The sequence below is a fragment of the Sceloporus occidentalis genome, unplaced genomic scaffold (genome assembly GCF_023333645.1).
Source record: "Sceloporus occidentalis isolate IW3139 unplaced genomic scaffold, rSceOcc1.0.p SCAF_4, whole genome shotgun sequence".
NCBI classification, from domain to species: Eukaryota; Metazoa; Chordata; class Lepidosauria; order Squamata; family Phrynosomatidae; genus Sceloporus; species Sceloporus occidentalis.
The window spans coordinates 79,245,281-79,271,965 of NW_028316984.1; the positions used below are offsets into that span (position 1 = coordinate 79,245,281).

General features: G+C 41.9%; 2 protein-coding genes across 7 annotated transcripts in view; one reads left to right on the forward strand and one right to left on the reverse strand.

Annotated features, from left to right (window-relative positions):
* Nucleotides 1-394: 394 nt before the first annotated feature.
* On the forward strand, nt 395-24,362 carry LOC149314055 (rac GTPase-activating protein 1-like). The gene is made up of 16 exons (XM_089523055.1): nt 395-476; nt 2,010-2,212; nt 2,889-3,026; nt 5,051-5,125; nt 7,762-7,803; nt 8,143-8,220; nt 10,037-10,184; nt 11,198-11,373; nt 11,723-11,878; nt 12,376-12,471; nt 18,103-18,304; nt 18,652-18,757; nt 20,801-20,933; nt 23,350-23,461; nt 23,575-23,692; nt 24,283-24,362. Exons 1-16 carry the CDS (start codon nt 395-397, stop codon nt 24,332-24,334), a joined length of 1,917 nt encoding a protein of 638 aa, XP_089379181.1. The 3' UTR covers nt 24,335-24,362.
* LOC149314056 (5'-AMP-activated protein kinase subunit gamma-1-like) overlaps nt 22,944-26,685 on the reverse strand; it is a 43,207-nt gene continuing 39,465 nt past the window's right edge. For 2 of the 6 annotated variants that reach the window (XM_089520427.1, XM_089520425.1), the window contains one exon: nt 22,944-26,614. In XM_089520427.1, coding sequence (XP_089376553.1) covers nt 26,300-26,614 — 315 coding nt within the window. In that variant the 3' untranslated portion in view covers nt 22,944-26,299. The remainder of the gene's footprint in view (nt 26,615-26,685) is intronic. The other 4 variants (XM_089520428.1, XM_089520429.1, XM_089520426.1 and 1 more) reach the window with 4 other exon arrangements.

Sequence of the window (26,685 nt, forward strand, 5' to 3'; positions counted from 1 at the left end):
CCCATGGTCGCCCACTGGCCTCCCTGGCCTCCAGAGTGGTTTCAGGATTGGAGCTAGGGCTCGCTTCATAATAGTTCAGCATACAGCTTTTAAGGGCTTTGGTCTTTTTTAAAACTGTATTTTATTTTTGAATGAATGAACTGTTTTAATACGGCACTGATTTAATCCTCTTTGAAGGCTTTCTTTTGTATGTTTTTAATTGTACTGTTTTGTTTTTTAAATTGTAAACCACTCTTAAGTCCCAATTTTAGGGGAGAAAGTGGGACCATGATGATGAGCAGAGGATGAGCTCCCTGGGACTGACCTGAAGGTTGCTTTCTGTTTCATTCCTTTTCACTACCCTTGAGGCCTAAAGTGTCTGTGTTTATCTGTCAACCACTGTATCTTTAGCAGGATGAATCGCCTAGGGCCACTCCTTATGCAGCGCTTGGACCAGCTCTTGGAGTTTGTGGACTTCAACAGCGCTCTTGAACTAGGTGGGTTGGCCAAAGTGATCTCCCCTTTCTTCATCTTTTGACTCTGTGCCCAAAGGTGTCTTAACATGCCACTGCTTGTCTCTCCTTTCCTCCATGCTCCTCTCCCCAGCATAAACCCCTAATTTTTCAGACTTTAGTAACTCTCTCATATAAGCTCCATTTGCAAACAGGAACCAACTTTTGGGAAACGTTCAGGGGAAAGGCAGGTTATAAATGAAGTTTAATAGTACTGGTTGAGTCTTCCTGAGCTGAAATTCTTGGGACCAGAAGTGTTTGGGATTTTAGACATTTTTGGATTTTGGAATATTTGTATTAACATAATGAGATATCTTGGAGATGGAACCCAAGTTTAAACATGGAATTAATTTATGTCTCAGATACACCTTATTCACATAGCCCAAAGATAATTTTATACATAGTATTTTTATTTTATTTTATTTTTTGCACAAAACAAAGTTTGTGTTCACTGAACCATCAGAAAGCAAAGGTGTCACTATCTCAGCCACCCATGTGGACAATTTTGGAGTATTTCGGATTTTGGAATTCCAGTTAAGGGATATTCAACCTGTAATAACAACAGAAACAACAATATTTGTTTTTTAGTTTTCATAGGAGTGATTTTCACATATTGTTTGGAAAGTCCTCAAGTTTCAGCTCATATTCTTGTCAGCTGCTTCTTAGGCCATGTATTTGGGACATGCAGAAATTGTGAGACTACAATTCAAACCAGTGAGACTATAATTCCCACTAGCTATAGTCAGTAGTGAGAGGTAATAAGAGCTGTAGTCCAACATCTCCATCCCTATCTGAGAAGAGTCCTCCACACAGAGTTCTCTTGCCCCCCCAACCCAGTTTATTGTTGTGTGCCTTCAAGTCATTTTTTATTCATGAGAACCCTAACATGAGCTTATCACAGGATTTTTTTGATAGAATTGTTCAGAAGGGTGTTGACCAGGGGTAGGCAACCTGCGGCCCGCGGGCCGGATGCAGCCCGGCAAGGCCTTGGGACCGGCCCAGCCCGGTCCTGCCACCGATTGCCGCCGGGGCCTTTGGCGTCTCGCACGAGGGGCATGGTGGGGCAATTGTCTATAGAAGCCTCAGAAACATGCATTTATCTTAAGATTTTTTAAAAAATTAGCAAATTTTTCACGTGTCCTCCATTTTTTATTTAAAAAGTGTCCTCCATTTGAAAATTTTGTCCTACATTTGTCCTGGTTTATTTATTTATTTAATCTTTTTAAAATTATTTAATTATTTATTTTTTGGCTTCGGCCCCCCAGTTGTCTGAGGGACAGCAACCTGGCCCCCGGCTCAAAAGGGTTGCCTACCCCTGGTGTTGACCTTGCCTTCCTTGGTGGCTTGAGAGAGTATGATTTGCCCAAGATCACCCAGTTGGTTTTCCTGGGCAAGCAAGGATTCAAACCCTGTTCTGCAACATCCTAATCCTACACTCCACCCAGTATACTATATTGGCCCTCATAGAGACCTCTTATCCTCAAATCCTAATGCAAAACTTCAGTCTGTTTGCCCTAGACTATCTCCAGATTGCCCAATGCCTTGAGGGGATGCGTCAGCGGTGCTGCCGGCTGGACCATGACTTGCAGAGAGTACAGGAGCATCTGCGCCAGTCAGAATCTGAGCGTTTGGTGCTGGAGGTGAAGTTGAAACATGCCCGCAACCAAGTGGAGGTGGAGATGAAGAAAAGGCATGGGGCAGAAGCAGAGCTAGAAAAACAGGTGCTTACTTGGCATGGTTATAAAGCATGAAGAGTGAACAGCACATGTTGTATTGAGTGGTGTATGCTGGCAAAACAACCTCTGAATCTTAAGGCACTCTTACTTTTGTTCTTAGGGGTACTGGGCTGGCCTTTATCCTAGTAAAGACCATAGAAATGAATGAGATCTGGTTGCTGCAAAAGAGGGTCTAAGCTTGATCTCAAAAGAAACATAGGCATAATTTGTTCAACATTCTAGTATCTAGCACAATGGACCCTTGAGGCAACAGCTAATGCTGCTGTACCAGAAAGACTGTCTATGTGACTCAGCACAGTTACAATGTTGATGCAGGTCTCATAAATAGTGTCCAAACCACAGCAGCTGTGACACAAAACTGCAAAGCAAACAATAAAAAAACTTTGCTTGCTTTTTAATTTACATGCACTAGGAAATGAGGCAGACACAGAGATAGCAATTGAATGAGTTGCAGGTTATTTTCTGAATCCAGTAAGGATTAATTCCAATGGAATGGGGGCCATAGTTTAAGTTTTATACATTTTGTGTTCGACCCCAGTGGGCCATTCTGTCCATTATCCCCATCCCAGCACAAGGACCATGGCTCTGTTACAACAGGAATCTTGTAGCTGTAACATTCTCCACTTTCTCTGTTGTCTCCCACCTCTTTCACCCAAAACAGGAGCGCAAGCTGAAGCTTATCTATGACTGCCTGATGGCTGATCCACAGATCTCTTCTCTCAGTGAGGATCAGTGCTCAGCAGCTCTGGCAGTTTTCAACCGGCCATGTTTCAGCCACAGCACTCTGCTGCCTAGCAAACACTGTGTGCCAGGGGAAGTGTGAGTTTATTTAAGACCAAAACTCAGAAATGTTACTTTTTGGGACTACAACTTTGAGCATTGCTAAGGGATTCTGGGTATTATAGCCTATAAAAGTAATGTGAATCTGCCTAAATACCCCAAAGGCAGCAGATCTTGTCTGATCTTGGAAGCTAAGCAAGGTCAGTCCTAGTTAGTATTTGTATGGGATACTACCAATGAATACTAGATGCTTTAGGCTATATTTTAGAGGAAGGAACTAGCAAAACTATTCTTGATTATTCCTTGCCTAAGAAATTCGTGGAATTGCCATAAGTCAGCATGTGACTTGAAGGTACACACACACACACACACACACACACATTCTATTTAAGACATCTGATTTTATAGCCACTCCTAAGCAAAAAGCACATGGGGGCAAGTGAGTGGAGGAACTGTCTCCTGTATCTTAGGCAGTAAGATTGTGTATGTGTGTGTTCCTTCAAGTTGCCTGTTGACTTATAGCAACCCCATGAATTATTTTAATAGGGTTCTCTTAAGCAAAGAATACCCAGAGGTATTTTGCCAGTTCCTACCTCTGAAATATAGCCTACAGCACCTGGTTTTCATTGGCGATCTCCTATCCAAGTACTAACCTTGGCTAATCCTGTTCAGCTTCCAAGATCAGATGAGATCTGGTGCCGTTAGGGTATTTAGGCCATCAGTAAGATTATAACCTGAGTCTGTATTTTGGGTGTAGCAACTACAGAAAGGACTTTTTTAGTGCTAGCATTCAGTGGCATCACAAGGGGGGGAGGGGGGAGTTCTGGACTGCCTTGGGTGACACCCCAGAGGGGGATGTCACCCAGTGGGGTGGTACAACTGGAGAGATTGGCACGGCTACTGGGAAAGTGATAAAAGGTGCTTTTTCACTTGCCCAGCAGCCACACCAGACTCAAAACGGGCCCTCAGGAGGCCACAGTGCCATCCCTCTCAGTAACGGCAGGGGCAGCCACCACACAGGGCTATGAAGGTCTGGCGGGGGGCTGTGGTGCCATTGGAGTCCCATGGGGCAACTGCTTCGTGGGACTCTGAAAGCTGGGAGGATGGTGGTCTGGCCAAGTGGTGGGCAAGGCAGTTCGTTCCCTCTCTTGCATTGGATGACACCAACCCTAGTGTTGCCACGGCTGGCACTCCATTGAAGTCATAAATATGATGTGCCATAGGTGATATGCAATTGGTTTTGAGTAGCCAATAATAGATTATCTCTGCATCCTCACAGAGCAGAATAATGAAAGTAGGTGCCTTTCAATGTCACCTCATCCCACCTTCTTCCATTGTAAGAATTTACTGCTAAAATACCCATCAGATGTGGCCATATGACTTCTATGTGAAACCCTCCAGTGAAGGAGCATGTCCCACTTTCCAAGGTAGTCTACTCGACTGCCAAACAACTCTTATTGTCATTTTTTAGTTCGAATATCTTTTCTTTTAATTAGAATCCACTTTATTTTATACCTGACAGCATTTTGGATGTTTTAAAGATGGCTATCCTATAGTGATTTCCGCATTAGGAGTTTGAAAGGTTTTAACAAATGTGTCTGGCTTATACTGAGCTGGACCATCATAAGCCCTGTCTAGTGTAAAGAGGCAAGAACTTTCCAGGCTGTGAGTCAGATGTCTTTTTTAATCACCTGATCCCTTTAAGTGAAGTTGTCAGGTTTTAAACGGGTGATCTGAATTGGGTAATTAAGGGTTTATGCACAGAATTTCTGAAGCAATAAGATCTGTTTGTGTAGAAAACATTAAAAAGGATTCATAGTGAGCACTTCTCTTGGTATTACTATGCAGAACTTAGGGCACCCTTGGAAAGGAAGTGACAGTGAAAAGCAAGTTTTCCCAGAATTGTGAGTGTGTGTTTTGAGAAGTTTGGAGAGGAGACTGCTCCAGATGAGCAAGGAATGAAGAATGGTACCAGGATGGAGAGACCAATGTAGTACTAGACAGATGTCCATCATTTAATCTGTTTTGCTGTTCTTAACTGTTAGATTGCCTGCAGTGAAAGAACTTGGTACTTCAATTTTGTCTGACATCAGTTTTGACCACTCAGATGATGAAATAGTAAGTACCATCCATTCCTTCCAGGTTTGGTAGGGAAGAAGCCTAGCAGGCTTCAATCAGAGGTCACGATTGGGTTGATGGGCACACCTGGAAGAAAACACCATGGGCCCCTTCCATCCACTTGATAGAATCATTTTTAGCAGGTAGCAATATCGTGTTGCAAAACAAAGTGTTGGATTTTGCACTACCTTCTTTTTTAGGACATTTTTGGGGTAATAAAGATAACGTAAAGATGTTTTGCTTGCAGCTTCCCTGGCCACTAGGTAATTTTGTTTTTAACCTAGCAAATATGTGTGAGACTACGGGGCTTCAACAGAATGGGCAAGATTCTGTGGCTGCTATGGCACCAGCAACTGTTGCATAGGGAACCATGACTTACCCTAGTGCAAGCTCTTTGGGGGCAGAAGAAATTAAACAATCAGGACTCCTTACTGGAAATATACTGAGCCAAATAAACAACCCCAGCACTTCAGAAATTACCTTATTTTTTAAATAATTCATGTTTAATAATATAGGTGATTAACAGACATGGAAGGAAGAAAGTATTCCTTATTAATACAAGCATATTCTTTTAAAGGGACTTGCTTGGTACCACAAAGGATAGGGCAGATGTGGCACCTTAAGAACAATGAAGCTGGTTTGAAAGTAACCTCACTGAACTTCTGCATTCAATATAGTCCAAACGTAAACCTTTCTATACTGTAGTGTGTTTGGGGAGGAAATAGTTCTATGCATTTTATCAGTGGCTCCTTTGTCCTCTTTCTGTTGACAGCCCAGGTGGTTGTCAAAATTGCAGTTGATTTCTTGGCTCCTTACTACTTCATCTGAACAGTTTACTTAGCATGTCAATAAGGGTTTCCAGACTGAAAACTGAAGAGGGCTCCTGTACCTTTAGTTTTGTGTAGAAAAGGGAATTCCAACAAGTGTTTCTTTTTAGCTGGTTGTGTGAGAAACAACACCTGTTAATTTCTTTCTGCCCCGTCATTAAAGGTATAGAGCCCTCTCCAGTTTTCAGTCTGGCAGATCTATCCCCAGTCTTGTGATATAAGACAGTAATCCTCATGTCAGTTGCTAGGTTTGACTGCTGGAGAAGTGTGCCATGGCTTGACATAGGCTGCATCCGCAGTGCAGAAATAATCTGGTTTGACACCACTTTAATTGTCTGGGCTAAATGCTATGCGATTCTGAGGATTGTAGTTTGTTCTGACACCAGAACTCTTTGACAGAGAAGGCTAAATCTCTCACAAAACTAAAATTCCCAGAATTCCATAACATTGAGCTCTGGCAATTAAAGTGGTGTCAAACTGGATTACTTCAGCAGTGCAGATGGGCTCAGAGAGTGAAACAAAACAGGAGAGAGACTGGCTGAGAGCAATTCTTTGAAAGGGGGGAGAAGAGAGCACAGACTATTGAAATTCTGAAGCATTTTTGTTCAGACCCCAACTGGGACCCACATCTACAGTCTGATGCTGCTTTGTGCCAGGTATTCAATTACAAAAAATATCTAGTAGCATCTTTGAGACTAATTTTGCAAAAGAAGTTATAGCATCTGTAGCACTTTGTTGCATTTTGTAGACTTGGACTATTTCCTCAGATGCATGCAGTGAATATTCACAAATCACTCCATGCATGTGAGGAAGTATACCAAGTCTACAACAGCTTATGCTACAATTTCATTTGCACAGTTAGTCTCAAAGGTGCTACAAGATCCCTTTGTATACTGATATTTCAGACTAACATGGCTATGTCTCTGAAAAAATATGTATTCCACCCACAGTTTGAAAATTGACATGTCAAATGATCCTGTGCTTATTTCTGAAACCTGGCTTGAAGGCCATTTTTCCCCCCAATGGATAGTCACATGACCAGATATATTTGACCTGTAATTCATTTTCAGTTCTTGAAATCCTATTGGAAAGGAGAGAAAGTTTTCCCCAGAAGCTCAGGGTTAGCATTAGGGCTGCCAGTGTGAACACTGGAGAAGGCTCCTATACTTTAATTGTTGTTCAGAAGAGGGAATTTCCCCAGGTGTTGCTTGTTACCCACCCCTGTGTCAATTTAACACCTGCTGAAATTTCCCTCTTCTGTATGATGATTAAAAATACAGGAGCCTTCTCCAGTTTGTGGCATTCCAGAGTCCAATGTGTTGCCTTCACTCCCCACAATTGCTCATATTCTCTCTCTCTCTCTCTCTCTCTCTCTCAGCCACACACACCTTTCACTTCACACACTCACTAAAAGGTGAAATTTCTTTTTGTAGCCCAAAGTAGGAAGTAGGGTTTGGGGGTATTTTTAGCCTAAAGTAAGAATAGGAGAGCCTACATATGCAGCCTTGAACTCTGGAGAAAGCATGAGACATAAATGTAATAAATATTAATAAACCCCCTGCCATGCAGGAACTCCCAATAAATCTGTAAATAGCTGGGGTAGAGGCAAATCTGTTTGCAATAATGATGGGCTACTGCATTCTGCACAGGTTGCCAGAGTGATACATATACAGTGCAAAGCATAACTTGGGGAGGAAAGTAGAGGTAAGATGTGCACATGTTCAGTGTAGGAGCTGATGTATAAGGAGATCTTAAACAACATGTTTTCTTAGCTGCATCTCAGATTTCCCTTTTCATTTTTTTCCTAAGGACCTTGGCACGACAAGGCCTATCAAAGGCAGAGACAGAGGGGTAAGTAAAGTTTATATTAGGGGACATCCAATTACACATCTGCTACATGTTTCTAAACAGAAACAACCTTCGTATTCTTGCCTTCCGTGACTGCCACAGACATTTGTTTGCTCAGTGGTCACAGAGAAAAACTTGTAATTTTAGCTTTGATTTTCTGCCCACGAGTCTTCAAAAATCTTGTTATATGTATTCAGCCATCATTTTTGCTCTGCTTTGTCAACATTCTGATGGCTGGAGAGAGTGGCAAACATTTGTATGGAGTGCCCCCATTCCTGGGCAGAATTATATGGGTAGCCTTATCCTTGTTGTGATCATCTCTTTTTGTTCCTTTTCCCTCAGCGCTCCTCCCTGGCATCCCTGATTCAGCCAGTGGTAGCAGCCAAACGGGCACGGCCATCTGCGGCAGCTATTTCCAGTGTAAGTATCTTCACTGCACTGGGAATTATTCTTGACAATATTACAAACCTGGCTTAGCTATTGCATCAGTGATCTCATGCGAAGTTATAATATAAAATGATAAGCTGTGCAATAATGTGATTGTGTATTCATATGAAATGATCAAATAAGGCAGTGAAATATCAGGTGCTGGCCAAGGATAATGGGAATTGTATACAGACATTATTATGGGGTGCCATGCTAACCATGGCTACCATAGTAGTGCAGTTAAGTGACTGTGTATGAATCTACCTTAGCTTCAGTCTCATCTAGAAGCAGTCATATGGGAATACATACCATACGTCTCCTTTTCAGCACAAGATCATCTGCATTATTTTAATTGCCCATAGTTTTTTTCTAACTGTGACAAACATCAGCTGTTTTAGAGGATGGTTCCATAAGGAAGTATTGCTGAAAAATTCTCTTTCCTTGATCTGGATTCAGACTGGGCAGGTCCCTTCTCAAGAATAAAAAGGCAGAGGAATTTCAGTTACAGAACCCGTACACTATATCAAGTTAGATTTTTGCATGACACATTGTCTGGTGTCAGACAAGGCAAGAAATGGACAATGTCCCGAAAAGAACTTTCTGAAGCAATAAAAGAGGAGACTATGATGGATGAAAGAAAGATGGTGGCAAATAATAGCAAATACCATACATGAAAAACTGGAGAAAATATTGCCCCTACAAAACCACCATAATCTTGGATTCTGAGTGACTTCTAGCCATGACCTCCAAGATCTATGCACATTTAGACAGATATGTGGAAGTTCACTCAGAAAATAATTCAGTTGAGGATTCAACCTTACTTATGATTGTCTAAGAGACCTCCCTCATATGTAAACGTGTGTTTGTTTCTCTGATATGTTAATAGCATTTATTGAACCAATAAATGTATAGTTCAATTTATTGTTCAATGTGTACAGTGTTCATAAATAACTTTCAATGTTTAGTTAATACATTCAGAAAGAATGTCCAAAAATAGAATATTTAGAATTAGTGGCAACATCACCCAGTGATTTGATGAAACAGCAACAAAATAGATTTATTTATATTTATTGTTGTTCTGTGCCTTCAAGTTGTTTCCAGGTTAGAGTGACCCTAAGGTGAACCTATCATGTTTTTTTCTTGGCAAGATTTGTTCAGAGAAGGTTTGCCACTGTCTTCCCTTGAGGCTGAGAGCATGTGACTTGCCCAAGGTCACCTAGTGAGTTTTATGACCAAGCTAGGAATTGAACCCTGGTCTCCAGAGGCTTAGTCCAACATTCAAGCCACTACACCACACTGGCTCTCTTTATTTATACAGTTTCATATTTTTATATCATCCTTCATCAAACAATAAGGAAAGTGGAAAAGGAATATAAAATAAAAACAATAAAATACAATCAGGAAAATGCTATGAAAAAAAGTTGCAAATTGATTGCCTTAGTATGTCTGGTCAACCAATAGAAAAGTTTTGACCTGGAACAAAAATTATTTCTAAGTTGATGCCAGTCATTTGTCCTTGAAGATAAATGGTGATAACAAAGAAAGTTGGACAAAACTTCTTCTGAAAATCTTAAGACATCAACAGGCTGGTTTAGGGATACACTTTCCTTTAGGAAATTGGTTTAAACCCAAGAACCACTTTCCATTTTGAGCAGAGATGGGAAGATAAGGAAATTGACCCACCCCATCCCCCTGGCTCTATTTGAGATTCCCTTGATCTTGTTTAAGAATATGGGCTTTTAATCTGCATATGTGTAAGAATTCCCTTCATCTGTTTTTTTTTTTTTTTTTTTTGTCTCCTCCTCTTAAGTCTTCCCAGGCCAAGGGAATGCGTGTGGTGACCCTGAAATCTGGAGTCATTGCTGATAACAAAAGCTCTGTTGGCCACAGTTTGATACCAATTGCTGCAACATCCCGTCGCTGTTCCCAGCCCAATCGTTGGCCCTCCACAAAGTCAGGTGCATCTTCAATTTGTCCTATCTCATGAGTAGGAACTGACGGGCTTGAAAATAAAAAGGCATGATTAGGGTGGAAACGTTAGCCGTCATACTAGAGCATAACTATGAGCATTCAAAGTACCACCCCATGAACAATGGACTGCATTCCCACAGTGATATCAAGTGGGATAATGGCAACACTGGTGTTAAAACAAATGGAAATCATACAGGCTTCAGAAATTTCAAACTCCAGTTCCCAAAATATCTTACCTTTCACCATGGTGGAGGAGGTTCTGGGAGTGAAAAACCAAAACATCTGGAAAATTAAAAGTTCCCCATTCCCATGCTAAACCTTATATTCTGTATCTATGTACGTCCCTGTCACATCTTCTTTACTATAATTGGGGAGAGATTATCAATATGGGAATGCCCTTCTGTATATACTTTTGATTACTTGTTCCAATTCCATATCCTTTTCTTTAAAGAGAGGATGGTAGACAAAAATATCAGGACATGATGCTAAATTAGAAGAGAAGGGCTTAACCCCAAGATTAAACCTGAACTACAAGAGACTATCTCTGTTTATACTACTTTAAATTATGAGCAGGCTTTGAGTAGTTGTGAAAGGCTCAACAGGGATTTCAGATGTATTCTGTCTTCATGTGGGCATTCCTCCTGCTGAGCATTCTTGGAAGTAGGGTCTTGGGTTCCCCATCTGTGTAGAGATACTTTGAATCACTGAGACTATCCTCTTGATCCTCTCTCACTATATTCCCAAACTCAATAGCGCAAGAAGAGACTTAGTGAGTACTCTGTCCTATCTGAGCCGGAGTTCCTGGACAAGTTCATATCCACAAAATATCCCAGTAAGCACTTTATGTCCATAACCACAGAAGGTCCTACAAGTGAAAGTCTGCCACAAGATAGATAGATTAGTGCAGGATGTCACAATGCATGCTGGGAGATGTGAACTAGAATGGCAAAAGAGTGAATTCTTTTCTTCATCCTGGTGAGTCTGGTCCTTCTCTCCACAGATCTCACTACAATCTGGGGCAGCACTGATAACTCAACAGGAGGTGGCAGTCAGGCTGAAAATGACAACCTTGACATAGAAATCGGGCATAAGCAAAGGGGTGCTCCAGTCCCCTTCACCCCATCTCCTCCACAATCAACACCCACACTCCAGCAACACCACTTTACTTCCAAGACGGTAACAGTAACTACTGAGAATGGACAGGACTTGGAATAATAACTGTAACTATTTTTTTAAGCAAATGACAGAACCATCAGACTCCATGACAGTACCTTCCTCCAGCAGCAGTTTCCAGCTGGTGTATTTCTCTGCAAGAGTCCCTCAGGAAAGGTGGTCTGGATCACCTGTCCTAAAGTGGAGAGGGCAGGTGTACTCTGGGATAAATTTCCCCACTTGGCATACTATCTCAGGCACATAGCTAGGGTGGATTTTAGTGAAGTAGGCAGGCTGGGGGAACCTGGTTTCTTTTTCTTTATGATCTCTGCTATGTGCTTATTACCTCCTTTTTCTGTCTTCCCTACCTAAGGTGATCCGCCTGGAGTACTGTGCAGTTTGCAAATCCCGGCTTCGTTTTGGGAAGATAGCATTCAGATGTCGACCTTGCCAACTCCTGGTGCATCCTGAGTGCAAAGAACACTGCCAGGCTCTATGCACACCTAGTGCCCATCCCAGAGTAAGAGAGGTGAGTGTGGTTTCTGAGTGCAGGCCTGGAATGAGAAGCTTGTTTATATGCGTTTTGCTTGGTGGCTCTGCCAAGGGTAAAAGCAATTCTGACAATGTATAGGATGGGACCAGAACTTGGGAAACTCACTTTTTTTGGACTACAGTTCCCAGAATTTCCAACCTGGGATGACCACTGGGAGCTGTAGTCAAATTTGTTTTTCTTTGCTCGGGATGAAAGTTTTTCCCAGCATCTATCCTGTACTCTTGTGGTTGTTGTGTGTGTTCACATTATTTCTGACCAATGGTAACCCTAAGGCAAACCTATCATAGGGTTTTCTTGGCAAATTTTGTTCAAATGAGGTTTGTCATTGCCTTCCCCTGAAGCTGAGAGCATGTGACTTGCCCAAAGTCACCCAGTGGGTATTGTGGCCCAGCTGGGAATCAAACCCTGGTCATAGTCCAACACCCAAACCACTGTGCAAAACTGGCTCTACTGTTGCATTTTTTCTCCTTTAGGGGATTCTGGCTGATTTTGCACCCCCCACACCACCTCTGGTGCCCCCCATAGTGATTCAATGTGTCAATCAAGTCGAAAAGCGTGGCTTGCAGGAGGTAAGTGGAAAGGAGTTGGGCCCAAGCATGGGACATGAAAGGTTGCTTGGGCCACCATTTAAGATATATTCGGCTTGACTCTTTCAACCAAACGTAATTCTCCTTCTGTTTTACTCTTTTCTTCTTTCTTATGCTATAATTGTTGTTTAATGGCTTGTTGTGCCTATCCATTCCAGTCAAATAATTTTATACTCTGGGTGTAATGGGTTTGTTAGAGGGAGGAGGTGTATATATGACTTCCTTCAGAATACAGTAATCCAACCAAGCCATGCAGTAAATTGAGTGGACCTCTGCTCCCAAATCCTGCCCGGATAGCACCAACCATAGCTATTTTAGAACAGCTATAGTTTCAAAAATAAACAATATTTTGCTCTTTACACTCATAGACTTGGTAGGGAATTTCCTTCCCCATTAACTCCAGGAGTGATTAGAAGACCATGCTTGGTGAATCAAGGATTCAACTTTATTTTTAAAAAATCATTTCTGTTCCACACCTTGACAGACCAGAATCTGAACAGTCCCCAAGTTCAGCATCTGTTCATCCTAATATAGTATCTAAAAGTTCCCAGGATAACTTTTCATCCAACCAACAATGCTTACAGATGTTTGAGTTAATTTTCTAGGCCAGGAGCCTAAACTGACCTTCTACAGAGGCCTGCCCTGTAAACAATCCAGTCCTTGTTCCATACTATCAGAAAGCCCTTTACATTTTATGTGAAGTTTAAAAATAATGCAATAAATATTATTTAAAATTTTCAAACAAACAAAAACAACAACAAATGCAACCATTTTTCTAAGTTAGCCCACACAAAGCTAACTTAATGTCTTTATCCCCTTCACTATCCATATCAAATTTTATAACTCTCAGAGCCCTTCATTCCAACCCATCCAGTTGTATTTTATTTAGTTTTCTCAACTTTTCTTCCTTCCCTTATCTTGTTTTGTGTACTAGTCACTTTGTTTTCTAATGTATGTTTAATAGGGATTTTTTAATGATGGCAATTTTTATTTCATCCAGTCCAACCCCCTGCCATGCAGGAACTCTTAATCAAAGTATACCTGACAGATGACCATCCAGCCTCTGTTTAAAGACCTCCAAAAAAGGGGACTCCACCACTCCCTGAGGAAGTATGTTCCACTGTCGAACAGCCCTTACTGTCAGGAAGTTCCTCCTAATGTTGAGGTAGAATCTCTTTTCCTGGAGCTTGCATCCATTGCTCTGGGTCCTATTCTCTGGAGCAGCAGGAAACAAGTTTGCCCCCTCCTCAATATGACATCCCTTCACATACTTAAACAGATCTATCATATCACCTCTTAACCCTCTCTTCTCCAGGCTAAACATCCCCAGCTCCCTAAGCCACTCCCCATAGGGCATGTTTTCCAGGCCCTTCATCATTTTAATTGCCCTCCTTTGGACACACTCCAGTTTCTCAACATCACTGGGGGGGGGGGGGGGGGCTCTCCTTCCTGTCTTTCTCCTGCCATGGTATTCATGTGTGGTTCATTCTCTGCATTATTCCCATTTTAAGTTTCTCATTTCACTTCCTATGTCATTTGCTCTTGTCTGTTTCTAGAATGCCACACCTCTCTATGTTTACACAGAATGTGCTTGTGCAGAGGCATCTCCTCTACTAGCAAGGCAAATTGCCTGCCTCCAAAGGGAGAATGTAAAGAATAGTGAGCAATGTCCTGTGAGGCCAGTACTCCAAAGAACCTAGCTGGCTGTTCCCAGCTGCAGTAAATGATACAGCTGGGAAACAGGTAAGATCTGGAAAGCTGTGCCAGCTGCTACAATGTGAACCAACATGGGCAAGTTGGCTAGTCGGACTGCTGATGCTATAGGAGCACAGCTAGTCTATAGCCATCCTACCCACACAACCTTGCACAAAGAAAATATCCTCACAGCAGAAATAGGAATGTGTCTCTCCCCCATATGGCTAGACTCTTTGGTGGACCAAAAAGGGGCATGGAGTGCATTCTCACCTGGATATAGAACATAAGGGGGTGCAATGGTGGCTCTGCACTCCCCCTCCCTCACTGAGGCACCAGAAAAGGGAAAATGCAGATTCCTGAACACAGGAATGCAAACTGAGCTGCAAATATTTGCAACCTGCCTCAAGGCAAGCTGATTTCCTCCCCTCCCTTCCCTTCACCTTGGAATTTCCTTGTGTAAGGCAGAAAATTAGTTTTGGGAAGCAATAGTAGGTGCTGCTTTCTTTTGAAAATGAAACCATCCATCCTCAAAGAAGTAGTCCTGCTGGTCTGTGTTGTTGCACAAGAAAGAAAAAAGAAGAAGGGGGGGAGAAAAAATTAATCTAGCATCCCCTTTAAGACTGATTAATCTTTTAGCATGAGCAATTGTACATACTAGTCCATATCTTCAGATGCAATTAGTGGAGAAGTGGACTGATATCCACATAAGCTCGTTGTTGTTAATTCACATCGAGTGGATGCCAACACAAAGTCCAATCATCAACAACCTCACTTATGTCTTGCAAACTCAGGACTTTGTCTTCCTTGACTGGGTCTTTTCATTTGCATCACAGTCTTTTCCTATTACATTCTGCCTTACTTTATTGTGTTTTCTAGGGAATCATGTCTTTTCATGCCCAAAGTATGACAGTCTCATCTTGTCTTTCTATCCAGAGTTCATGCCTGATTTGCTCCAGGACCCATTTATTTGTTCTTTTGTCAGTCCAGAGTATCCACAGAATTCTTCTCCAGAAGTACATCTCAGATTAATTGATTCTCATCCCATCAGCCTTTTCATTGTCCAGCTTTCATAGCCATACATAGAAACCTGGAAATACAATGACATGAACAATTTGTACAATTGAAGCTACCCTTCCAAGTCCTAGTCTTCTTCTGATTTCTTTCTTTTTTATTATTTAATTTTTTAATTTAATTTTTTATGGTATTTCCATAAACAAATATCTTCCTACATTCTATTACATACTATTACATTTTAACACATTATTTTATATACCACTCAGTGCCCCCCTTCCCTGGAGCCATTTCCATCCTTATATTCCATCCAAAATTTCATTTGTCTTCAGGAGGTAATCTTCATCTTCTTTTCTCAATACTTTCTCAACAAATTCTTTCCAAATCCCCTCAAAGTCATTTCTTTTCCATAATCCTTTTTTTACTTTCAGTTTACATGTCAGCTTATCATTAATAGCTAATTTCTCAAACCTCTTTGTACCAATCCTCCACTTCTACATCTATTTTCGTTTTCCAACACCTTGCTATTATTAATCTCGCTGCTGTAAGCAAATTTATTACCAAATCTTTTTCTTCTTTTTTCCATTTCTCTGAGTTATATAACAATAACAAAACAATGCTCGGTCTCCTATCTATTTTTATATTCGTAACATTGTCTATTTCTAATAACACTTTTTCCCAAAAAAAATTGTACATATTTTCTTCTTCTGATTTCTTAACTGCACTCTCCATTTTGATTCATGACTGAGCCAAGATACAGAAATATTTGATGACATCAATGTCTTCATTATGTTTTTAAAGTTATGTAAATCATATATGGTCATTTTTTTTGTTTGACTTTCTTGAGTAGTTGTTCCAAGTCTGTGATTTTCCGCTAGTAGTATGGTGTCATCTGCATAACTTAAATTGTGGATTTTCCTTCTTCCAGTTTTCTTCCAATTTTCACACCTCCTTCCTCAGTGTTTAATCCAGCTTTATGTATTATATGGTCAGCATACAAGTTAAGTAATGAGGGTGATAAAATGTAGCCTTGCCTGACCCCCTTGCCAATTGGAAACCATAATGTTTTTCATATTCTGTCCTAACGGTGGCATCTTATATTGAGTACAGGTTACATATTAGGTCAATCAAATGTAGTGTCATAACCATTTCTTTAAGAGCAAAGATTTTTTATAATCTACACAATCAAAGGCTTTGCTATACAGGCAGATTTTCCCCCTGAAATTCTTTTATGTGCCCCACAGTATGTTTGCAATAAGATCCCTAGTGCCTCTCCCTTTACTAAACCCAGCTTGGTCATCTGGAATTTTTGTTTCGTATATGGTGAAATTCTTTGTTGTAAAATTTTGCTTGCATGAGAAATCAATGCAGTGGTTTCTTCAATCCTTGGTGTTTCCTTTCTTAGGGATTGGAATGTATATAGAGCATTTCCAATATGTAAGCCATTCTTTTGTTTTCCATATTTCCTGACAGATTCTAGTAAGAATTTGAGTGGGTTCTGTCTGTATTGCTTGAAACAGCTCTGTTGGTATGTCATTTTCTAGTGATTTATTTATCCCAAATGTTTTGAGTGCAGCTTCCATTTCTTTTTCTAAAACTGTAGGTTCATTCTTGCTGAAAAAACAAGAATTGTATATACAGAGTTCAATAAAAGATCATGGGGGGGTCATTTTTAAAAAGTAAACTGCCATTCCTCAGGTGTTCCAGGAAAGGCAGTTCAGTCTTTTGTTTGTTATTTCATTAAAAAAACAAACCAGACTGTTCAAGAAATTGTGGGTAAGCATTGGCTGCAAAAATAGGCTGGCAGGGGCTCATGGAGCCTGCACCTATACTCTGGCATTCCCTGATCTATGTAGGTGCTCTACCTGGATATAAAGGTGAGAGGCATAATGCTGAAGTGTCCCCACTGCTGTAGAATCATAGAATCATAGAGTTGGAAGAGACCACAAGGGCCATCCAGTCCAACCCCCCTGCCATGCAGGAAATCTCAGTCAAAGCATACCCGACAGATGGCCATCCAGCCTCTACTTAAAGACCTCCAAAGAAGGAGACTCCACCACACTCTGAGGGAGTTTGTTCCACTGTCGAACAGCCCTTACTGTCAGGAAGTTCCTCCTAATGTTGAGGTGGAATCTCTTTTCCTGTAGCTTGCATCCATTGTTCCGGGCCCTGTTCTCTGGAGCAGCAGAAAACAAGCTTACTCCCTCCTGAATATGACATCCCTTCAAATATTTAAACAGGGCTATCATATCACCTCTTAACCGTCTTTTCTCCAGGCTAAACATCCCCAGCTCCCTAAGTCGTTCCTCATAGGGCATGGTTTCCAGACCCTTCACCATTTTAGTCATCCTCCTTTGGACATGCTCTAGTTTGCACTACTTTAGACTGTCCTCGTTTCTACAGTCAGTGTAGTTCGTATTTGTGTTTTCTTTCCAAAGGACTCTTGAACTCAGATGTGGGAGCCTTTAATCTTCTGGATATTAGTGAATGACTATCCCTGTCATTCACTAATATGCAGATGTGGTGGCTTAAGTGGTTAAGATGCTGACTGTTGATTGCAAGATCGGCAGGTTGGCAGTTTGAGACCCAGGTGCCGCGAGATGGGGTGAGCTCCCATCACTAGTCCCAGCTTCTGCCAACCTAGAAGTTTGAAAGCATGCAAATGCAAGTAGGTAAATAGGTACCACTCCGGTGGGAAGGTAAACAGTGCTGGCCACATGATCACAGAGTAGTCTCTGACAATGCTGGCTCTTTGGCTTAGTAATGGTGATGAGCACCACTCCCTATGGTCGGACACAACTTGACAACCTTCTCAAAGGGAAATACCTTTACCTTTTTAACCGTGTCAAACTAGTGGTTGTTCTATACAATGGCTCTGTTTCTTGCCATTTTGTTTCTCAACTGCAGACTGGACTGTACAGAGTACCAGGTGCTGAGCATCTTGTGCATGAATGGAAAAACAAACTACTCAGTGCTCGGAGAGCACTTCCCTCCCTCGACCATGTGGCTGATGTGAATGTGATCTGTGGCATTCTCAAGGACTTCCTGAGGAGTCTGAAGGAACCTCTGGTTACCTTCTACCTGCATTCTGCCTTCCTGCATGCTGCAGGTGAGTTAAGAGAGGACTGTAAGAGAAAAATGGCTGTTCTGGGGTGGTAACGACCTGGACCAGGGCAAGGGAAGTATGACTTACATATTGTGCTTGTTTGTAGCTGTGAGGAATGCCTCAGGTTTGGCTGCCTGAGTGATTCCTGTAGTTCTGTTCATTGGGGACATTTTTTTTTCATTTCATGTAAAACTACTGAGGAAATATAAACATTGGTAATTTCAACTCATAAGTGATGCTGGCTTCATTCCTGAGGAATTTCTTACAAGAGGTACACAGGTTAAGCGTCTAAATACTGGTGTCTAAAGGAGTAATAAGGAGTACTTGTATCTCATTTTCTTCCCACACAGAAATTCCAGATGAATCTGCCCGCCATACTGCACTTTGCCATGTTGTGATGAAGCTACCTCTGGCTAATAGGGACACACTGGCTTTTCTCATGCTCCATCTGCATAGGTGAGGAGTTCATGAGTATGACTGTAAGATGGAGGAGGAACTGGGCCTGACCATGGAGTCTGCAGGAAATTTTGTAGGCAATCTGGTCCAAACTGACTGCTTAGTGCAGGCATTCTAGCACAACAGCATCCCCTATTGTAAGCTGTCTGGCCTCTGTTTGAAGACCTCCATATGATCTGGTTCGTTAACATCTAAATTACCTCTCCACCATTAGAAATAGCAGCAGTCCCTCCCAGGGCTTAACAGCTGCAGGGAGGAGGTTTGGGATGAGTGACAAAGGGATAAAGGATAACCCCTTCCACTCCATTAAAAAAATAGAGACACACAGGGTGAGCATGGAATTGCTTGATTTAAGATTTCAACCTTAACCTGCTCCTGTTAAATATGTACTCTTCATTTTAAGCAAGAGTGGACAAGCTTTGCCCTCCAGAAGTTTTGGAGTACAATGCTAGTAGTCTTTTCTATGAATTGAAGCCCAAAACACTCCACCCTCAACATAAAAGAAACAGCATGTTCAAATATTTTATTTATCTATTTGTTGAATTTCTATGACACCATTCTCCCAGAGTGGGACCCAAGGAAGTTTCCAAAGAGAGTCTGTTAAATAAACTTTAACACTGAAGTTTAAAAAACAGGTTTAAAATTCCTCACATTAAACAATATAAAATCATTTAAAAGCCAAACAGAAGTTAAAACACACATCAAAATAAGAGCATTCCCTGTTTACTCATTAAAGGACTGCTTGAATAAAAACATCTTTGCCTGCTGGCAAAAGGAAAACATGGAACAGGGCAGCCTAGATCCCTGTGGAAGGGAGTTCGAGAGAATGCAATTAGCCATTGAGAAGGCTGTCCTGCACGTCATCACCAAGCAAGCCTGTGATGGTGGCAAGACCGAAAGAAAGCCTTCCCCTGTAGATCTTAGAAATATCTCTTACATCATAGGAAGGATAAGATAGTCTTCTTGGCTAACCAGGGATGTTATCCTCAGCATTGATGGCACTGTCAATGTGATGGTGGTGGAAACCAACAGAAAGTCTTACCCCAGTTACTTACGTGACTCGCATCACTCTCCAAGTGCCATCATGCCCAGCTAGCATGAGGCTAGCTTTAAGCTTATTCCCATCATGCACAGCTACCATGGCTAAAAGCTAAGCTGGCTGAAGAATTATGAGACTTGCAATATAATATACTCAAAGGGTACCAAGTTGGGGAAAACTGCCTTTGGTTTCTAGTCTTCAACCAGGAACAGGGGGCAGGTCTATACTGGCCAGAATACTCTGGGCTGTCCTTGGAATATTCTGGCCCTGAAACTGCCCTGACATCCCTCTGTTACTTGCATGCAACAACACCAGGTGACTGTCTATGCAATGGCTGTCTAGTGAGTGACTGTTCACACAGCATCTCACTGTGCTGTGTGGTGGTACAAGTCCCTAACTGTGAGGCCAGAAACAAGGCACCCAGCATTGATTGCATTGATCATTGTGACCTCAGAGGAGCGACTTGTGCCATTGGCGATAGGTGGCACAGTGGGATGCTGTGTAGAGAGCCACCCACCATTGCTGTGGAGAACTCTAGATCTTCCCAGAAGGTCCAGAGCAAAAGGTGAGTCTTTTAAATTTTGGTTAAGGGAAGGCTGGCCCAGATATGCTGTGGGACTGTCCTTCCCACATGTGGCCAGTCTGCAGTCAAATTGGGCTTTTGACCCTGTGTTGTCTGGACAGGGACACACAAAGGCAAGAGGAAACCACTGCAAATGGTACATGTAGACTTGCACAGGGAGGGACCTTAGGATCTCTAGATGTTTTGAACTTCTATTCACAGAAGCCCTATCTAAGATGGGTGATTTGAGAGATTGTCTGAAACATATAGAAGGGCCAAAGGTTTCCCATTTTTGGCTGAGGCTCAAGGCTTGACTGCTCTGATCTCATTATGTGGCTGGCATGAGAGATTGTTGCCGACCCTGAAGGAGTATTCCCCTCCACTATGCAGGGTGGTTCCTGTTGTGCCTGTTGATTCCATGGCCCCCTTTCTCCATCCTCAGGGTTATACAGAGCCCTGAATGTCATATGGACCAGCATAACCTGGCACGGATCTTTGGACCAACATTGGTTGGACACAGTACCCCTAACCCTACTCCCGTCATCATCATGGAAGACACACCTCGTCAATGCCTGGTAACAGATATGACATGTATTTGTTATATATAGTCAGTCTCTTAATTTCTTCTGACCTGCAGCTAGATGGCACTCAGAACTAAATACAGAACCCCAGATGAGGCCTGATCAGCATAGAATATAGTGGGGCTATAACTTCCCTTGATTTGGAAAGTATTAAAAGTTTCTATTAATGCAGGCTAAAGAGTATTCACCTTCTTTGCTGCAGCATCACACCACTGGCTCATGTTCAAAATCCCAAGGTCATATTCACATTTAGTACTACGAGCCAAGTATCTGCCATCCTATGCCTGTACATTTGGGTTTTGTGGCCCAAATGTAGAATTTTGTATTTCTCCTTGTTGAATTTTATTAATTTCATCCTAGTTCCCTTCCACATTTCAAGTCTGATACAATAACAGGAAAAATATTAGAATAGGTTATACAGTGTTTGCAGTGCAGTGATTAGTAGGAGCCAGTAATCCCACCATCTGCTAAACTAGTGGCCCAATCAAAAAAAGATATAAGGTTAGTTTGGCAGAAGTTGGTTTTGAAAAGCCCATCCTGGCTCTTACTAATCACTTCATTGTCATCAAGATACTTAGTCTCCTGTATAATCCTTTCTAACATTTTTTTCTGGTACTGAGGTCAGGCTGACTGGTCCGTAGGTTTCCAAGATCTTCTTTTTTGCCTTTTTTTGAAGAGAGGGACAATGTTTGTTTGTCTCCATTCCTCAGGCATCTCACTCATTCTCCAAGATTTCTCAAAAATGATGATGAGTGGTTCTGCAAATTATGTCAGGAAGTTCCTTCAGTACTCAAATGCAGTTTGAGTTAACGAGGTGATTCCTGACTAAATCCTTATCAATCTTGATTTGCAATCTGGCTTCCTTGCCAGAGTCTCTGCTGATGGCATGGAAGCACACAGTCCTCTACTGAGGGGGAAAATGAAGCAAAATAGACAGTGACCAGTTTTGCTTTTTCATCTGTTAGCATTTTACCATTCTGGCTGAGCAGTGGTTCCACCATTTCCCAGCATGTTTGGGATTATGTTCTTCCATCCAGCATTTTCACTTTTTTCCAAGCATATCTTTTTGTCCCAAGTACATTCTTGCTCTGAAAATACTTGGAGGGAAAAGTGAAAATGCTGGAGGGAGAAGAACATAATTCCAAGCTTGGTGGCTGGGATCCACTAAGGCAGTTATGAATGTGTAACATAAAGTTACATATTCGTGACTAGTTCATATCCATTATCCCCACGTATTCACAAGTTTAGGGAATGTGTAGGGACCATGAAAGTACCCTAATTTTCACTTATCAGGCGGCAGCTGCTGTAAACTATAGGGATCCTTCCCTATTTATCAGGAAGCATTTAACTGTTTGCACCTCACTCTCATGCGAGCAATCTCCGATGCAAGAGGGAATTGCAACAGAGACCCTGCTTGTGACTTTTGCACCAGAGATTGAGCACAGGAGAGTGTGAGAGCATCAGTCTTCTGCTTCCTGATCAATGGGGAACAGACTCATATTGCTTGCTCGGTGGTGATTGAGGGGGCTGGACTACTTAGCTACATAACTAACGTCCAAAACACACTGCAGAAGTAATCCAGTTTGAGACTGCTTTAATAGCCCTGGCTCAATGCTAGGCAATACTGGGAATTGTAGTTACTGTGGCACCAGAGCTCTCTGACAGAGAAGGCTAAATGTCTCACGAAACTACAGTTCCCAGAATTCACTAGTATTGAGCCAAGGCAGTTAAAGTGGTCTCAAACTGGATTATTTATGCAGTAGACCTAAATTAGATGATACAGAATTGTGGCCATTGAAAGTAAACACAATTCAATTTGCTCCACTTTTGTATCTCCAGAAGTAGAACCCAGAGAAGAATATGAAGGTCCAAACCAGGAGTAGGTAATAAGTAGCCATACATTGTAGGGTTGTAGCCCTATCCACCTTGAGACAGTATTGCCTATAGTGAGGGATGATGGCAGTTGCAATTCAACAACAGCTGGTGTGCCATAAATCTTACACCCCTGGTTCAAATCTCCAGTTACAAGCATCTTGACATGTTTTCTTCAAAGATATAGCCATGGTAGTCTGTAGCATCACTATGTAGTTATATATAGCCACTCTCCTGATGCATCTGAGGAAGTAGACTTTAGTCTACGAAAGCTCATGTTGCCAATTGGTTTCTTTCAATTAGTCTCAAAAGTGCTACAAGATCTCTCTACATACTGTTTTCTTCAAGTTTGTGTTTATGTAAACTTTCAGCCCTGCCAAGTTAAATTTAGTCTTATAAACAGACCCAATGCAAAAAAGATGGTGGCTGGGTACAGATACGCCCAGCCTGGAAACATTAATCAAGAACCAGCTAATGAATGAGCAAGGAAGAAATCTGTGGCAGGAAGTAATCAAAAACTTAATTTTTATTCTCACAGGTGGTTTCACATCTTTTGGCATTACCACTAAAATTTTGGAAACGTTTTGTGGGAGAAGAGCAGGAAAACCTTGTACCCTCAGTGCAACAAACTAATGGAGTAAATGAGCAAGGTATGATAAACTGGATAGTTTGAGGAGAAAAAAGTGGGAGGGGGCAGATTTTGTTCAGTGTTGGTAATCCTAAAATTTGATCTAATCTTGCTCTCATCCCCCTCCCTCCACAGAGCAGCTTTCCTGTCCTCTCTCTTCTCCCAAAATCAATGCACCCATCCAGATGAGTCCAGGAAGTGGCTGCCTCCCCAGTAAACTATGTGACTGCATTGGTACCACCTTCCCACCTTTGTGAGTGATTGAAGAGGAGACAACAGAGTGGGGCTGCATGATGGGGTTGGCAGCAACATATTACTACCTGGGCATAGATTTGTTGGGGGCAGGTGATAAAACTGTCACCAAGACTATGAGTGCACGTACAGGCCCATCTTCCTCTGAGGTGAGACCATGTTTATCTGTTGGGTAGGATCCTGGCCTGCTTCTGTATGTCCTCAGCTCTTGTTGCCAAAGTGACAGCTGACAGGGCTGGCCCTGTCATTAGGCACAGTGAGGCAGTTACCTCAGATGGAAGATGCTAAGGGGTATGGAGGAAGGGCTGTAGTTCCCTAACTATTTGTCTCTGTGGGAGGCTAGAGCCGTGTGGCCCAGGCAGCCTAACCAACAACTCCAGGGGCAGCCTGCTGCCCTCAGGTGAGGCAGATAGCAGTGCTGTTGCTATTTCCAGTACTACAATAATATTTAACTGACAATTTCTCTATGGAATGGGCAAATTGAGTGCCATCTTGACCTTCACTTGTACTGGCAAAATGCTTTGATGGTTGTATACTTTTGTATAGGAAATGTCCACCGCTGGGTTAAGCTCCTCTATTTTTGTCTGCCAGGAATGGCCACCGGACCAAGAAGACAGGCAAAATCCTTGCACTTCCAAAATAAGGAGGCTACTTTTCCACCTGCCACTGAGGACTGTCCTTTCACCACTGCCCCATATTACAGTGATCTTCTTTGCCTTTTCCTCTTCCAGGAAATCTCCAGTTTCTGAGCTGGTATCCTCACAGAACAGGGCAAGATGTGTTACTTGATTTCTTGACAGTGGTTTGTACTGTGGTCTTCTTCTCTGGTCTTATATTACTACCACCTCTCCCACCTCCATCATCAAGAATTCTCAGAAAAGCAAAACCCTTGCCTGTGATTTATTTGGGATGTGTGATAAAACTGTCATCAAGTCTGTCAGTGTACATACAGGTATCTTCCATATTACTAGTACCTGAAACTGTGGAGTTTAATGGTTGGGTGAATTCAGGCCTGTTCCAATGCCATCTGTTTGGAAACTGGGCAGCTAGGGGGTAGATAATCACTTCTACACCACCAGCACTTCTTTTTTGTTGTTATTCAATACACAAGGAGGGTAGTGTCATATTATGGTGGATAGTTAAAGGGACAAGTGCTTTTTGTGTAGTAATTGTTGTCATTCATTTCATAAGAAGCTGTTAGAGGAGGTGGAGACAACAGTTGGCTTCTCCAAGGATGCTTGGTTGCACTTCCACTGACTATTGACTATGCTGCCTAGTGCTAATGGGAGTTGCAGTCCAGCCACAGCAGGTTGTGTAATTACTTTAAAATATGTTAATCTCAAAAAGCACTATACGTGTATTTTTCTTTGCTAAATATATGAAGAACTCTTGTAGAAGACAGCCTGTAATCTATATTAATAAACAAGATCAAAAGATTAGTATGTCAAAAGATTAGTGCCTCCCCCACAACTATCTGCACTCCACTCCCCTGAGTTTCAATGTCTCCTACATGCACTGGGTTCCTTCCTCAATATTCTGATGCAGGATCCTCTTGGTCTCTTTTATAAGAGACTCGGTTTCTTGTTACTTAAATTTAGAATACCACCCAGACAGGGAACTCCCAATTTTGAGGTAAATGAAGATTCACCACTGTGTGTTGAAAGTGGAGGTACAAGATGAATATTGGGAGAAAAGGAGTGCTGACAGATAACCACAATAGTTTCTTCCTTCCTTGGAATAATAAGTCCCTTACAGTAACAAAAGTAATCATTGTTATTTATAATATTGTACAATTATTTGTGTCTTAATATGAAAGTTTAATAGAACAAAAATAAGAGAACAACATTCCTGGCATGTCTGCTGGAAAGATGGTACAAAGGGATGGGGAACTTGAAATCTTCTTGGTGTTGGGACTACAACAACCCCCCCCCCCCCCATCATCCCTACCTATTGGCCTCAAGCCTTGAGCTGCTGAGAGTTGGAATCCAACAACAGCTGGAAGGCTAGGCTCTCTGTACTAAAGAAATACAAAATATACAACCTTGGCTGTTGTTGCAAGGCAGTAGGGATGGCCCTCTTGGATGTTCTTGTATTGCAACTCCCAAAAGCCTTAGCCAACATTATCCAGGATGATGGGAATTATAGTCCAGCAGTAGCTGGAAAAGCCACAAGTTGAGGTCTAGGAACAGAAGAAAATGCATTTGAAAGGGGCTTATCAGTTCACAAACATCAAGTGCCCACCTTTCTTGTAAAATTTATTCTTCCTCTCATTAGCACTGACTTATGTATGATGAAATATGAAAAAAGCAATGCATTTGCTCATTAAGTGCTCAGTCTTGTGTAGGAGGCAGCTTTGAAAAATCTGTCTTTCTCCCCTGCCCCTCCAAAACAGCATGGCAGACAAATGGAGGAAATCTTTCTCAGTGTTCAAGCAGTGCAATTTTGCTTCAAATAAGCTGCCTCTGGCTGCTACTCGAGCTTTCCATTGGGAACGTGTGTAGTCCTCCTGATTGCTTTTTGAATCTGAAGCAGTAGCATCACTTTGAACGAATGGCTTAGGCTGAAGTGAGGAGGCTTTGAAGCCAGTTGGAGTACTACACGCACTCAGTTATATCATCTTCAGGAAGGAGTGGACTAATGAAGGAGGCAAGCAAATGTGAAATGTCCAACAAGGACCAGCAGTATCTCCTTTGTTGTAAGTTTGCTGGCACAAGACTGCACTAGGTAAAGAAGCAAACCTATCAACAGTGCTGAAGTTCAGGTTCTTTCCCCCCATTTTACTCTTCCTCCTCTTTCCTTCCTTTGCTCGTTTTTCTGTGCTGTTAAGCTCCACCTTACCCAGGCCCCATGTTTCATAGATGCAGTGGCAGTAACCCAAGGAGATGGGTAGAAAGTGGTCATCAGAGTGAATGGCGGTCAATGCCTGCAGAAGAAAATAAAGTAAGTTACATTAGGCATGGGACCTGGCCTCTACATCTGCCTCTCTGTGGCTGA